At 42.3% G+C, this 15,888-nt stretch overlaps 1 protein-coding gene across 2 annotated transcripts in view; it reads right to left on the bottom strand.

Moving 5' to 3' along the window:
- Positions 1-1,146: 1,146 nt before the first annotated feature.
- The window catches only part of pklr (pyruvate kinase L/R), an 18,336-nt gene continuing 3,594 nt past the window's right edge, over positions 1,147-15,888 (bottom strand). For both annotated transcript variants that reach the window (XM_084943234.1, XM_084943232.1), the window contains exons 2-12: positions 12,485-12,649; positions 11,800-11,891; positions 11,112-11,243; positions 9,079-9,265; positions 7,568-7,841; positions 6,660-6,810; positions 5,670-5,822; positions 5,390-5,556; positions 3,272-3,338; positions 1,590-1,704; positions 1,147-1,501 (exon numbers count right to left, since the gene is read on the bottom strand). In XM_084943234.1, coding sequence (XP_084799360.1) covers positions 1,395-1,501; positions 1,590-1,704; positions 3,272-3,338; positions 5,390-5,556; positions 5,670-5,822; positions 6,660-6,810; positions 7,568-7,841; positions 9,079-9,265; positions 11,112-11,243; positions 11,800-11,891; positions 12,485-12,623 — 1,584 coding nt within the window. In that variant the 5' untranslated portion in view covers positions 12,624-12,649 and the 3' untranslated portion in view covers positions 1,147-1,394. The remainder of the gene's footprint in view (positions 1,502-1,589; positions 1,705-3,271; positions 3,339-5,389; positions 5,557-5,669; positions 5,823-6,659; positions 6,811-7,567; positions 7,842-9,078; positions 9,266-11,111; positions 11,244-11,799; positions 11,892-12,484; positions 12,650-15,888) is intronic.

Raw genomic sequence — 15,888 nt, 5'->3', positions numbered from 1 at the left:
TGGATCGGCCTCCCCAGACCCCGGACCTCACCATTAATTAAACCAGCGTGGGATCAGCTTGACAGAGAACAGAACAAAAGGCAGCCAACATCCAAAGAAGAGCTTTGAATGATCTTCAAGAAGCCTGGAGAAATACTCCTGAAGACTACTAAAATTGCAAGAAAGCTGCCTGAGAGAGTTCAGGCTTTGTTAAAGAATAAATTCGTTCAAACCAAATATTGAATATTTCAAGCTTGTTAGTAATATACAGATTCTACTTTCCTTTATGTATTATAAATCCATTGTTTGCACATTTTAATAAATAAATAATGTTAATAAATCTCTACACCTATTTCCCATTTCTGTAGCAAAATATAAAGAAGTGACGTGTGGCTTTTGCACAATACTTTAAGAGGTCAAATTGGTGGTTTAAAAGATTAAATATAAATTTATCTCATATCTATACTTTTATTTCAGTTTTCTTTTGTTGTTGTATTACTACTTTTACTTCAGCAGTTGACTTGAATAGATCTACATGTAGAATAAGTGAAAAACCTCACATCTTATTCCCGCAGGCTTATGGAAAACAGACTTTTGCAAATATAGATATAAAACTCTGTAAGTGCTCCAATTGTCCCAGAAAGATAAAACGCTATTAGACTAACCACAGAAATATTTACAGTGAGTCAGCCTCTGTAAAAGTGGCTATTAGTGGCAGAAAGAGCGAGAGAGAGAGAGAGAAATAAACTGCTGCGGGAGGATTCAATGCACATTATAGCTCAAAAGGAAAAAAGAAGGTGGAAGCAAGGATGTCACAAAATAAAGGATTATGAGACATGAGGAAGACCCACACAGAACAGATATAATTACTTTCTGGGTGAGCAATATGCAGATGTGGCCATCTGGGTCATCTCAGTTGACAAAGGGGGTGTCAGCTCTGCATCACCGGCTGCTGCTCATAATAGCCAAAAAATTGCCGCTGCACAGAGATAAGCTTGGGACTCTGGGTAGGAATGAAAGCCTTATCTCCAAATTCTATAAAGAGCACCAATGTACTTCAACAATGGCAGCCACAGAGACAATACTTTCACTTTCAATATGAAAACAGGAGGCAGGACAGTTCAATTACAGAAGCCTGTGTCCTGACAAGAACTGGAGAACAACGTATTAAAGTTAAAGTCAAGTTTTATTTGAAGGGAGTCATGGGTACATTCATATGAGCGGTTATTAGACCAAGTGTTTCCTCATAATAACCTCAAATTTTAAGTAGAGTGTTTCTGCTGCTTTCGACAGAGGTTATTGCTTCAATTTTAGGGGTGGTTCTTTGGCTTTTTGGTGCATTAAAAGATTTTAAAGGCTCTCTTAATGAACCTCCAGCAACTCAGTTAGATTTAGAGTCCAGTGAGGTCATGTTGTTACAGGACATTCACTGCCCTCATAATGTTGGTGTGACCAGACCCTGGGATCCAGCCTGTCATCACAATCACCATGTCGCCGGACTTGAAGAACCCTCTTGTTTTCCCTGTGGTGTTGGAGAGATAAGGGCGTGTGAGTAATATGGCTTATATTATATAAGAACTGCAAGCGGGCTGAACAGAGCACAGACTGACCAATTTCCATGCCAAAGTTGACCCTGTTGTCCACATCATCAGCCCACACAGGAGCGGGCAGAGGGTGGAAGAGGGCAGGAAACACACCTCGTAACAGCTGAGACTGACGGGTGACCTGAGGAAGAGAAAAAAGATTAGGTACGTTATAGCTGATTTTTCTTGTCAAATAACTACAAGTTGCTTGGTGGTTATTGATTTTTATAGTCTGTCAGTCTGTTGATCCCCCGGTATATTTACCAGTAAAAACAGGAATGCAAACAGACAATGTGACAAAGAGGAGTGTATAAATATACAATGAAGGCTAACTGGGAGACTGGGAACAAGAGAGGAAGAAAACAATCATACAGACAGGAAGTAAAACAGAAAACAACACAGCAAAGAAAATAAACTATCAAAATCAAACACAAAATAATAAAATACACATATGGAGCCCGGAAGGCTCATGTTGGACATACTGTGGTCTTTTCTAAAGTTAGATATACATCAAAATAAGATTCCTGCAGGTAGTAAATATCTGTTACGATTACTGTTGAGCAATTAAATGCATTATAATTAGATGGTGGAAATCCGAGTCTCCAACATCGCACGTGTGGTTGAATAGCATTTGGAAATCTGTCTGATTGAACAAATAACTTCAGAAAAACGTATTTATCAGGAGATGGAGACCTATTTTTACATTTAACGAAGGAAGAGAGAGGAATATGAAAGTATGTCAGAATGAGGCAATTTTGTTTAAATATGGTCATTATTATATTCATTTATTTGTGTTCATTTCAGTGACCAGCCATAGTGTGGGGTTATTACAGAGCATTCACATGTGCTCCATCAAATTTGACCCTGATTATTGCTTTGACATTATTGGAAACCATGATTCTTTTTTAAAGACCGTGTAACCCACTTTGATCACCGGTCTTAGAACAAGAAAGCTCCATAAAACAGAAATACAGTCGGTAATAAATACTCCAGATTGGTGATACCAGTCTGACAACACTGTCACAATTTACCACGACAGACAGCAAGAGTAGACATCGCACACTATTCACTTTTGAAAACAGCCATATATCATCATCTAAGCCAGACCTTCCCAAAGTGTGGGGCCCGCCCCCTAGGGGGGGCGCAGAGCCATGGCAGGGGGGGCGCGGGATGAAAAGGGTGGGGGGGGTGGGGGGGGGACAAAACGTTTGGACACTGCTAGCAGGGCGCCTACAGAAACGCAAAGCAGGAGATGAAGCATAGCTGAATATGTTTCCAAACCAACTTCATTCTAAGCCAAAGACTAGAAAATATGGTGAAGCATATCTTCCCTTTGGCTTCACCTGCACAAGTGCCGAGGTAGGTCTCCCCTGCAGAATTGGTTTTCCCTTCGTCGGGAGCAGCGCTGGGCTGTTTAAATCACGGACAAACAGTATCCCACATTTGTGATTTTTAGTTCACAAACACTTCTTGTAATGACTAACTACTCCTGACATTTTGGAGATATACATACTATACTATACTTTATACAGTAAAGTTACAGCGGGATACAAATAATATCAGCACGAACATTTTTCTGTAAAACAAAGGGGGGCCCAGCAAAAAAAGTTTGGGAACCACTGATCTAAGCCATGTTTTCATGGTAAGACAAATGCACCGGGTGTCAGCACAAAAGTAATATTTTTTTTGGTTCATAGAGCAGAGTGTACCTGTGGGCTCCTGGTGACGGCAATGATCGGACAGCGAGGGCGGTACCTGGACAGGAGATGAGCCGACCTGCAGAGAAGAAGTGCAAAGTTAAGGATGGAAAATAAATTATCAGTGATGGCACGCATGAACAACACTTTCATACTGAGGGAAAAACGAAAGCAGCATCACTGTTCCTTGGCATAAATCATACAGGACTCTTTTCTTCCAAATATAATACTAATAACTCGCTTTTTGTGATTAAAGCTGCTGTCTTTCATGATCCGTTATTAATCCCGCTTTCAAGGTCGTTTAGACTGCTTCCTCTCAACATCTTAAAGTAAAATCGGCACTTACTCAGCAGTGTATTTTTATGCACATTTTGGTAACAGGAGGTACGTGTGTGTCCTCCCGTGTGCACATTTAATATATGTGAGACGGGAAATCTTTGGAAGAAAAGTATAAAATACACAAAAACAGTACAATGAAGCCCCATAAAACCCAGAAGATGCATAAGCAGCAAACATTACTGCAATATTCAGCCTGGACCTTTGGGATAAAAGAAGCTGCAAACTTTAAAGAGCCTGTGTTATATGTTTGTTTGGAGAGGGACAAATAAACTTGTTTCTAGCATCTACAAGGACGAATACAGAAATTATTAATCCAAGTTCCTCTTTTCCAATCCAAGGTCACCAGAGTGCCGGAGCCTATCTCCTACACCCTGGATAAATCTCCAGTCTGTTGCAGGCCTCACAAAAATTACAGACACATTCGCACCTGCATACATCACTAACACGTGTGCAAGCACAGGGAGGTCCAGGCTGGATTCAAACCCCTTTTTACTATGAGGCAACAGTGATACCCACAGCACCACTATGCCGCCCAAACAATGATAATATATTTATGTTAATTATTTTCAAATGGTTTTCCAAGTGCCCACTCCGGGTCGGGGACAAGACCGTGCCCCAAGTGGATGAGTTTAAGTCTTGTTCATGAGTGATGGGAGAAGGGAGATCGACAGACGGATTGGTGCAGCGGCTGCAGTGATGTGGACGCTGTACCGGTCTGTTGTGGTGAAGAGAGAGCTGAGCCTAAAAGCGAAGCTCTCAATTTACCAGTCGATCTACGCCCCTACCCTCACCTATGGCCACGAGCTGTGGGGAGTGACCGAAAGAACGAGATCGCGGATACAAGCGGCAGAAATGGGTTTCCTCCGAAGGGTGGCTGGCCTCTCCCTTAGAGATAGGGTGAGAAGTTCGGCCATTCGGGAGAGGCTCATAGTAGAGCCACTGCTCCACCACATCGAAAGGAGCCAGTTGAGGTGGTTTGGGCATCTGACAAGGATGCCCCCTGGGCGCCCCCTGGGCAAGGTTTTCCGGGCATGTCCCACCGGGAGGAGGCCCCCGGGGCAGACCCAGGACACGCTGGAGAGATTATATCTCTCGGCTGGCCTGGGAACGCCTTGGTGTTCCCCCGGATAAGCTGGAGGAGGTGGCTGGGGAGAAGGAGGTCTGGGCTTCTCTGCTTAGGCTGCTGCCCCCGCGACCCGGCCCCGGATAAGCGGAAGAAAATGGATGGATGGTTTTCCAAATCTAATCAGGCTTTTTAGCTACTTGTGCTAAATCTGCTAGCTCTTAGCTTAGCGCTGCAACAGAACTGGAGAGAGAACAACATGGCAGCAAACTCCACCTACCAGCATCTCTCTATTAAACTAACAGGCCACAAAGTGAAGGCCAGCTATAGTCCCGGTAGATCAGCTGATCTCAGTGTCAGGCAACTTTCACACAGACCTCACACAGAGCATCTTATTTAAGTTCCCTAAGCATGACCATAGCTTCTTTACATCTGCAAGCTACTTTGCAACCCTCCTCTACCACAGCTTCTCCTTCCATGCCATTTCTGACTTAATCAATGTAATATCTGTTGATGGTTCTTGCTGCTGCTCTTCTGAAACAAACGTAAGATTCTCTTGACTTTAGCGGTTCTGACTGATTTACTGTTTTTTGGTAGGAAACCCTCATTAAACAACAATAAAACTTTGTCTTATGCTATATCGTGACAGTCAGGTGAATTGTCACGATATAGCATATAGCACTGCTAGTTCTGACACATTTATCATGAATGTTAGCTGATATACTCACCTGCCAGTGGTCGTGAGGACTATAATCGCCCCAGCACAGCATTTGAATGAAGACTCCACTGCTCCGATCGCCGTGACCTCCGTGGGGTCAGAGGAGAGAGGAGTGAGGCGGCGCAACTCCTCAAAAAGCTGCTGGTGGAAAATGGCCGCCTCTGCCTCCCTACAGATCTGAGATAGAGCGACAGAGACAGGGAGAGGGACAGACAGAGGGTTAAAGCATTATCAGAGGGCACTAAGTCAGACGCAACCGAGCGACACCATGTGCACACAGAAACACACACCGAATGCATCATTGCAACTGACTCCACAGGAAACAGTCCCTTGGCGGTTTCTCCAGATAGCATTACACAGTCAGCTCCATCCAGCACGGCATTGGCAACGTCACTGCCCTCTGCTCTAGTTGGCCGTCGGTGGGTCACCATGCTCTCAAGCATCTGCAAATGCACAAAAACACACAAAGACACACATACAATACATTTCAGCTATAACCAAAACGTCTCTATAAGGTACTATAAATGGATTTCACCAATGAGTCCATCAAAAATAAGCCACTCGGAGTCTTTGTATGTCAATTTTTGTTCATTTTGACAAAGTGATATGGGTGAGCACGAAGACAGGAGGTAATGGCTTTGTGGATGGATAGATGGTAGAGTAGGAGTAATAAGAGATCATTTAGACTGAGGCAGGCGAGTGCGAGTTAGAGAAATCGTTATTGGTATGCTGGAGACTCAGTGTTATGAGTCAATAAGCGAGGCAGACAGTTGGAAAATGAGATAGCTTGCAGCATGGCCTGTGAGACTGCATTTTTAGTTAAGAAGCTCCGACTAATGCTGATTAGTGCATGTGTGTGGGTGTTGTTTGTGGGCTCAGGTCTCGAGTAGCAAACCTGCTATAACGCTGTCACTCCGAGTCAAGAGCTGTAGCATAAACAAAGTACAGCACTGTGACTCAACATGGCTGCGGGAGTGTTGCACGCATGTGTGTGTGTGTGCAAGTGTGTAAAAGCAGAGGGGTGTGAAAGAGAGGGAATGTGTGCATCTCTGAAAATGAATTCACTGGACAAGTGACATTATGCACGAGTGTAAGGTTAATGTGTAGTTGGACCCGTTTGACATTCGGCTGGCTAAAACTGCAGTTAAAAGTCTTAATCTCAATATTTCTTCTTTTTCTGTGATTTTTTTTCTCTCTCTGTGTGTGTGTGTGTGTGTGTGTGTGTGTGTGTGTGTGTGTGTGTGTGTGTGTGTGTGTGTGTGTGTGTGCTCATCTCTGACCTGTGTGGCACAGATGACAGGCTTCCCAGCAGAGTTGCATCTCCCAATCATCATCTTCTGGGCAATGAAGACTTTCTCCGCAGGGATCTCGATCCCCAGGTCGCCTCTGGCAACCATCACGCCATCGCTCTCAGCCAGGATTTCCTCAAAACTGACAGACAGATTAGAGGAAGGAGTGAGTGTTTGGGCTCAAGAAGAGAGAGTTGGAAAAAGAGCACAAAAGGAGTAATAAGGAAGATTCTACACGTTATCTAAAAACTAGGTCTTCCAATTCAGATTTTTTTTTGTCACGCTGCTTTTAGATCTTCAAAAGATATCGAGGATAGCGTAAAATTTTGATTTAAATCCTAAATGATCTGGATAAAATCCAAATTCCTATATGAGCAAGGAACAAAGAGACTGAAAGGAAAAGCAGGAAGCTGTGATGCTGATGTAGATTTAAAAGGGAAAAACACAGCTGCAGGACATCCAAACAGGACGTTTAACACCAAATATTCACAAACAGCTTAATTACTGTTAAGAATTCATCTTTATTATCTAATCTCTTTCTATTAAAACTGCAGTTAAACACTGTCAGCAGCCGGGGAGCAGCAGGACAAAGCATGAGATAAGTAATGGAGGTAAGAAGGCAGGGAAATAAATTATGTCAGATATATTAATTGGCTGCAATAACTCACGTGGACAGCCACAGAGACTGCTTATCATAGATGTGTAAAATCTAAAGTTGACATATGTTTCTCCTTCACTGACAGCTGGCTGTCCACAGGAGCGGCAGATCACATCAGCGGTGGATTTAAAAGACCTGTCAAAGTCTCGTTATGGAAGACTCATGCCGTCAGTGCCTGTTTGGCTAAAAATAACTCTGCAGAAATGGCATTAATTGGAAATTGGATTTTTCCAGGACTCACTTTTGAACTCCTTGCCGGCTTTCCACCTTGCTGATCACTTTAATATCTCGACCATGCGCCCCCAGAGCGCGACGCACATCCTTGACATCCTGGGCTGAACGGATGAAGCTGGCGAACACCATATCAACACCCTGAGCCACGCCGAACCTCAGGTCAGCCTCGTCCCGCGGGCTGACCGACTGCATGCCGATTAGGTCGCAGCCGGGAAGGTTTACGCCTTTACGACTGCAGAGCATCCCGCCTGATTCCACCACCGTGTCCACCCAGTCCGAACCTGACAAGAAAAATGTTGGAGATGCAGGGACTCACAAAGGAGTGGTGCATTGATACTATAAAAACATTCAGTAATACAACCAAAAATCAGAGCATGGGAAATTGCACAATTGTTGGATAATAAGGAAAATACATTAGAAGTAATATATAATAATGGAACTCAAGAATCCATAGAAAGATTTAAAGTTATACGTGCATGCAGGGATGAAGGTTTATAGGCCTGTGGACATGTTTGTATCAGTACACTGGCCTGAAAAGTTGCATTCAGTGCATGAGATATATGAGAATGAGCTATAGAAGAACTGAAAAACCACCTCGCAGATAGAAAATGACAAATGTTCACACACAGCACCATATTTACACACATATACAACATAATTGAAGACGAAGAAAGCCTTTGGACCGTGGGAGGATAAAGGAGCCTGAGGTGAAAATCCAGACAGGCCCAGGAAGAGCAGAGGGAGATAAACACACAGGACTGTGTTGATACTGTTTTGCTGACCTTTATTTTGGTAAAATTTGATTTGGATCCAAATTTATAGTTGATGGTGCAGAAAAATTGTGGGCTGTGAGTAGGGGGATCAGATCCCAAAAAAGGTAGTCAAATATATTATAACGTATTATTTATATAATATCTGAATGGAACTTTTCCATCTCTCTTGCTAAGTAAATATTTGAGCTGCTCTTCTGTCTTGTCCTTGGCAACAGCAGGGACGGATCCACAAATTTTTCTGACAATTTTAGCAATTTATATCGAATTACGACCACACATATTGTGTCCCTTCACACCATAGTTTCTCTTGCGCATTTAAAAAAAAACAGACAAGGTTTTGAAGGAATTTATGGTGAGCAAATAATCACCAATTCAGAATCTGAACTCCTTCTCTGTTTCTGAGTTGAACAATAGCTAGTAATGCATGTCTGAATGATTTTAGGGTGTCACATTGATGTTGGCCTTTCACCTTTTGAATATAAAATAAGATCATCATTTTATTCTAATTACACATTTTCATGAAATTCATTATCAGCGTATGAATTCTGGCTTTATGTCCAAGCGTGTCCTCAAGCATCCCAGGGACTGTTGCCAAATTTAAAGAAATAAATGTGTTCGAGTGACAGAGAGACAAATTGAAAACGCAGTGCCTCTGGACACAGCTGTCACTGCAGATGTTTCTACAACAGCAATAAGACAGACATGTTTTCTGTAGGTTTGCTAAAGTCTGTGTAATGCACATTACCTATATCTAATACTCGGAGTCCAATGAGGCCATCATCAATGTAGATCATACCATCCTTCTTGAGAACTTTGGGCAGGTTGGGATAGTCCACCCAGATTATCTTTCCATCTGTCTTGTCTTTGTCACTCTCTGCTGTCACCACGCGCACATTGTTGCCCTTCACCAGCTCCACCTCTTCTTCCACTTTCTGTCGAAACACAGATACGAAACACAAAAACCTCCAATTACTGCTCTTGTTGTAAGCAAACATACAGTAGTATTGTCATTTCCAGCAACTGAATTTTCTTAGACACAGGATCTCTGAGTGCTGCTGCAGAAAAACAAAAAAACTGACTGCGTTTGAACCGTGATGAAATCCGTGACTGGTTGATTAAAAGGCGTGCTGTGTTACAAAAACCCGGTGTGTTTTGTAGTGTTTATAATGAGTAGTTCTAGTACCTTATCTGAGAGGGTTTGAGTGGCAGCAATGATGAAAACACAAGAGACTTTGTACTGTACAGGCATGAAACTTTAAAAGGAACACACTGGCTGCTTTGTGCAAAGCGTTTGGTATTTACTGATGAGGTAACAATTATATTTCCAAATATTTGAGAAGTGTGTCTGCTGTCACAGCCACACCAGTGGTTGTAAGGTTTGTGCAAAAGTTAGATAGCAGCACCCTATTTTATTCTTTGTTATTTGTTGGTTTACATCATTGAAAAAACGGGCGGTGGAGATGAAGGCGGCACAGTTGATATAAGACAACGACGGACAGAATTAGAAATGAGTACATCGGAGGGACAGCTCAGATCGAGCAGTTTGGAGACAAAGTTAGAGAGACAAGTCTGAGATGGTTTGGAAAATTGCAGAGGAAGGATAGTAGAAATACTGGGTGAAGGATTTTGAATATCTTGTGCCCAGGAAGGAGGAAAAGAGGAAGAACACATAAAAGGTACATGGATGTAGAGAAGGAGGACATGCAGGTGGCCGATATGACAGAGGAGGACAGTAGGGATACGGTGAGATGGATGCAGATGTGATGAGCGCTAAAGGGAGTAGCCAAAAGAAGATGTTATGTCAAAAAGACAAGAATGGGATTCAAACATAGCATAAGTTTAAAAATTAACAGAATAATCGAAAAATATTTTGCACATTTCTACAAAAAACAAGCAGTCAAAAGTATACATCTCAATGAATAATTCCTAACATGTGAGGAGCCTTCAGTGGTATGCTATAAAAACAAACAAGGAAAGTTTGGTGTCACTTTTAAGGCAACAACAGCAGTAAGTACACCAAATATACCATAGGCATTGTTGTACACAAAGTGTACAAATGCTGCTCATCACCCCATCACCATACTGCCAGTTTATTGTGTTTTATCTTGTGTGTTGAATGTTTTAACATGCTGTTGATGTCCACGCCTGCTATAAATGGCCAAATATAGCATCCATCCATCCATCCATCCATCTTCTTAACCACTTATCCAGGTAGGGTTGCAGGAGCACTGAAGGATATCCCAGCTAACATACAACGTAGGTAGTCATTATTATATATAATAATGATTGGCTGATTTATTGGTTGATTGATTGGTTGCCATTACATATATTCACCTACATATATAATTTTGTATGCTGTAAATATCTTGTCTGCTAAAAAATATAAATATTTAATAAAAATAGAGTTATATTTAGCATGTGTTTAGAAACTCAAGTGCACCTTTCAATTAGTCTACCCAGACTCAGATCAAATGCCATGCAGAGTATTTCTGAAGCTAATCAACACACGAGGAGGTTTCCTGCAGCCTGGAGTTATTTGTTCAGCAAAGCAGACAGCAGTCAACAGCAACACGACCAACAACACAATAAAATGATGATGATGAAAAGGCAGATGAGCACACGCCTACAGCTGTTGTTTTTCCAGGAAAAGTAGCAACCTGTAACAAATGATGTGCTGCAGCAAGGAATTGGCGTATTTTCTGCACCTCTAACACCTGACTGCATGTGACTGTTTGATTAGGTTTAGACTGTTTGATAGATGAAGCAAAGCATGCTCACCCCTTTAACTAATCCGGTGCGGATCTCTGGGCCCTTCGTATCCAAAGCGATGGCAACCGGTTGATAGTACAACGGGTCAGAGGTTATCGTCTCCACCGCCTCTCTGATGTTCTTGATGGTTTCACCGTGATACTGAAAGACACAGACAGGGAATCAATACCTGGCTGAGTGGAAAACCGAGGCGTGTGAACACAAATGCGCCACAACATTAAAACCAATAGCCAGTGAAATGATTCACATGGATCATCATCTGTTATCTGTGATGGGTGCTGGCATTTATGTGGCTGTTACTTCATGACAAGCCATGGATGTACCTACTCCCATCCACACATCCCAACTGCACAGGAACAGCTCAGGGAACACAAGAAACAAAGACTGCAAGGTCTTCCAACTTCCCAGATTACAGTCTGATAGATGCTAAAGCAGCAAGTTGAGGTTAGTATCTTGCTGTAGGATATTCGGCATGTAGCCAGGGATCAAACCACCAACCTTCTAATTAGTAGATGATCTGTTCTACCTCCTGAGCCACAGCCACTCCACAGTGGGTGGCAGATACCACAAAACACCTCCAGATGTTCTTTCTTTACGCCCCTGATTGGTCAAAGGTGTTTTGGTGTCCTGAATAAACAGGCAACATTAACCAGGCGGTTTTAATGTTGTGGCTGATCAGCATGTGTGCCGTACGTACTTCATGTGATCCATGAGAGAAGTTAAGACGAGCGATATTCATTCCAGCCTTGACCATCTCCTGAAGTTTGGGGATTGATCGAGATGCCGGACCTGAAAGAGGAAAAAAGAGCGCGAATAAAAGAAAAGCAGTTTCAATAATCAAATGTTCATTCATTCGATGTAGGCCCCAAAAGCAGAATTTTATTTGTTTTCTATAAAAGGATCTTTAGGTTTTAAACAGCCACAATAAAATTACATTTTGGCTATTTTTTGTGTATTTCCTGATATTTTATTAATAGCCTTATTCATGTTATAATTTATTAATGATAGAAATTTTTGTTAGCTACAGGCAGACATTAAAATGAACTGTTTGCTTGCCTGTTACTTTATCACTTTAATGAAAACCCTTCAGGGAGTAATAAACAAACCCATGTCCTCGCGAGGAATCAAAACATCATCTGGAAAGCCAGAGCCAGAGCCAGATGACTTAGGAGCCGTTTGTATAGTGTATTTCCTTCTAATTGTTTTTCATCTTTTTCTGGACAGCAAAAGCTTCAAACTGCATCAGCCAAAAAGCCTTGCCAACAAGCTAAAGACCACCCACCCCCTCCAGACGCTGGCTTTCTGACACGGAGCCAACAATGACACATAACAGTTGTCAGACAACAAACTTGAAACTGAGACTCACTGTCTGTCACACTCACCGATGGTGCAGATTATACTGGTGTTGCGCGCTGTGATTGGCTCCTGGTTGATGTCCAGGAGACAGAGATGCTCCAGGAAGGTGTCAGCCATACTGGCGTCAAGCTGCTGGCGTTGGATGAAAGAGTCCGGCAGTGTCATCACATCGGAGTAGCGCCTGATGCGAGCTATAATGACAGAGAAACGCTGTCAGTGGGGTGAAGTTGAGTCATGAAGCTCTACTGCCAACTTCACCTGTGAAAACCAAATGAACCAAACACTTCCGACCGAACGAAGCGCACAATTTCAGTTTTAATGGCAAAAAGGAACAACACAGAATATGCAAACATTAAGAGATAAAACACAACACACACAGACCTGACATTAACTGCCACCAGCAGGGGTCACAAAGGTTTAGATGCTGGTATTCAGCCGACTTATGAGTCACTACTGCGAAAACTATACACAGCTGCTCTGCTGATACGCTATACTTTACAAGCAGTAAAGTGGCATTTGAAAACAGAGATGACGACTGATAATATGGAGGCAATATAAAGGTTTTTATGCTGACATTTGAAGCTGGAAGCAACCGTTTAATTTAAGGCTGGTTGTTTTTCATGGACCAGAAAGGAAGACACACACACACACACAAACACACACACACACACACTCTGTCTCTCTATTGGATACAGTATTTACAGTCACTGGGACTGAAAGGAGCCAGCGGTTGCATTTCTGTTGTTACCCGCTCTGTCAGCTTGTGAAGCACAATAAAAACAAATCCTTCAGAAGCAAAAGACAAAGGAGTGGATGGATGAGCAAAAACCACATACCAGCAATAACGACTGTCACCACAGTAATGGTAATCTGTTGAACTATAAAGCTGTTATGGCAAACATCAGCATTCTTGTGCACCCCTGTACATTTGATGAAATGTTCAATGTTTACTCTTACTTTAGCTCTGCTTTTGAAGTATCTGTCAGTCTGACAGGTGCTGCTGCTAGAAATGAAACTGCAAGAGTCAAGAGAGCGAACCAGACCAGTAAAGTTATGGGCATTAAAACCAATTCAACCAGCTGAAAATCTAAAGCAGTCCTTTATAGATCTGAGGTAAACCAGAGAACTTGGCTCATAATTCTACAGTTTCATAATGATGAGTGCAACCTTTCATTTGAGCTGTTGATGCTATAACATCTCGATTATACCAATCCAGCCAACTCACTATTTAAACATTAGATCCGTTTTAATTTAAGTAAGGTGTGCTCAGAGGTTAAAGTGGGCTGGGGCCATCCTGAACTGCGTTCTGACACCTTCGATCCAGTGAGCAATTAAATCTGATTGGCAGTTTAATGCAAACTACTGTCGAGCTTCAGCTCATCCCTCAGAGACAGTTAAATTACTAAATGGGGCCACCTGCACACAGCCTTCTCATCTCTGTCATGAATCCATGCATGTAGTTTATAACGTGGCCACAGTAAGGGAAGCAGGCATAAATGGATGAATTTTTAAAGTAGGTAAATTAGAAAGATAAAGAGAGCTATTAGAAAGAAAGGACAGGACGGGAAGACTAGAGATTATTTTCAAAGGTAAAGACTGCTCAGTAAGTGAGTGGAAACTTCCAGCTTAAATGCAGTATCCCCGTTCTTGTTAGATTTTTTTTAACCAAGCAGAGGATCTGCTGAATTCGCCTGGCTACTTCATATAGAGTAAGATCTATGACAACAAATACATGATAATCATTCCATGTTTTTCAGAGGTGATGCAGGACAGTAAGTGCAGGTTAAACTGGGAAGTCTGCAATACTGTGGCTCAGTTACTGTGATGGACCATGTTAGATTGGTACAAGATAGACTGTGGTATCCATGGTCACAGCTAAGTTAGGTCATGGGTTGCAGCAGAGAGAGAGAGATGGTGCTGAAAGAATTTTGAATTGAACCCTATGAGAGGGCTCTGAAAAAATGATAGTAGAAGTATAACTTTCATAAGACCAAGGTTTAAAACCTTATTCGTGGGCAGCAATTGGGTGAATGTTTACATTTTATTATTCAGATTTAACTGGATATTTTATACTTTATAGTATGAGATACCAGTGCTAAAAATAGAAAGACACACAGTGGACGTGATCGCCCAGAGTTCAGACAGCAAAATTATCAAAGCAGTGAGGGATCATTCTGACAGACTGCAGAACAAAAAGCAGCCAAGATACAGAGAAGAGCTTTGGAGGTCCTTCAAGAAGCCTGAAGAATTATTTCGTTACTACTTAAAGAAATTACAAGAAAGGTTGCCTAGGGTAGCTCAGGCTGTGTTGAAGAATAAAGAAGGTCAAACCAAATATTGACTTTCAAGCGTGTGACACTTATATGGCTGGGCCTTGCTAACCAACAAAAAACAAACAAAACAAAGCAAGGCAAAAGCCATAGCACCAAACTAAAGGTTTAAAAACAGGACTTTCTGAACACATGGGTGATAGCATAATGGCTACCTTCATCTTTTATAAACAGTTTAGGGGCTGCGCCAACTGAGAGTATTAACCAGGAAATGGAGCCCATTTCTTTCATCCAGAGCATTGTGGTACCTGACTAAGAGCTTTGAGCCAGTACAATGGAATCCATTTTAAAGGATGTCACAGTCAGTCGAGCTTGCAATTTCGGCCATCACAGAGACTAAAGAGCGTGAGGATGAGAGGTGAGTCCGACATAAGGTTTGTGTGAAGAGGTGAGGACAAAGACGGGAAAGAAGACAAGAGAAAGAACAGTGCAAACATCACAGAAGGGCCACATTTTACAAGGTTGTTTTGCAACTGTCTAAAGGTTGTTTGCTGTTTTTTTAAATAGTATGCGTCAGTTATCAGTTTAAGGACTACGCCGTGAATGGACAAGCAGAAACATGCAAGAACATAGTTTGCACTCTGCAAAGGAAATTCCCTGGTAAAACCAGTGAATGGCGGTTTTGTAGAATAATGTGAACTTGCAAAACTCGTCTATCCTGTAGATTCAGTGTCTGTCTGCGTTTTCTATTTCTCTCCTCTCCACCTCCCTGTGACCCAGTTCTGCCGCACTGCTGCACACATCATTACGTGTCCCACTGAGATCCTCTCCAGACACGTCCCAGAGAGTACACATGGAAACACACACATGCAATACATCCACCTGCAAACATCCAGACAAATGTACACACACGCAGGCACCTGTTACTGGAAGGCTGACTATAAATAGACATTAGGTCAAAGACACTAAACTTGCAAAGTATCAGTCAACACTGAGGCTTCATGACTGATTAAACCCAGTTATGGGTGTAACCCCAGTATACCAGGAATGAGCTGCACTTGGTCACATTTTCGGAGTGTTTGTGCAATCGATCAGTGAACCCACGGTAAGAGTGCAGCTATTTATCCAACTGCGGCTGCACTGAATTTCAAAGGCATTTG

This window comes from Perissodus microlepis, chromosome 11, assembly GCF_051167445.1.
Source record: "Perissodus microlepis isolate ML-2025 ecotype Zambia chromosome 11, ASM5116744v1, whole genome shotgun sequence".
Lineage (NCBI taxonomy): Eukaryota > Metazoa > Chordata > Actinopteri > Cichliformes > Cichlidae > Perissodus > Perissodus microlepis.
This window is presented reverse-complemented; position numbering and strand designations above follow the sequence as displayed.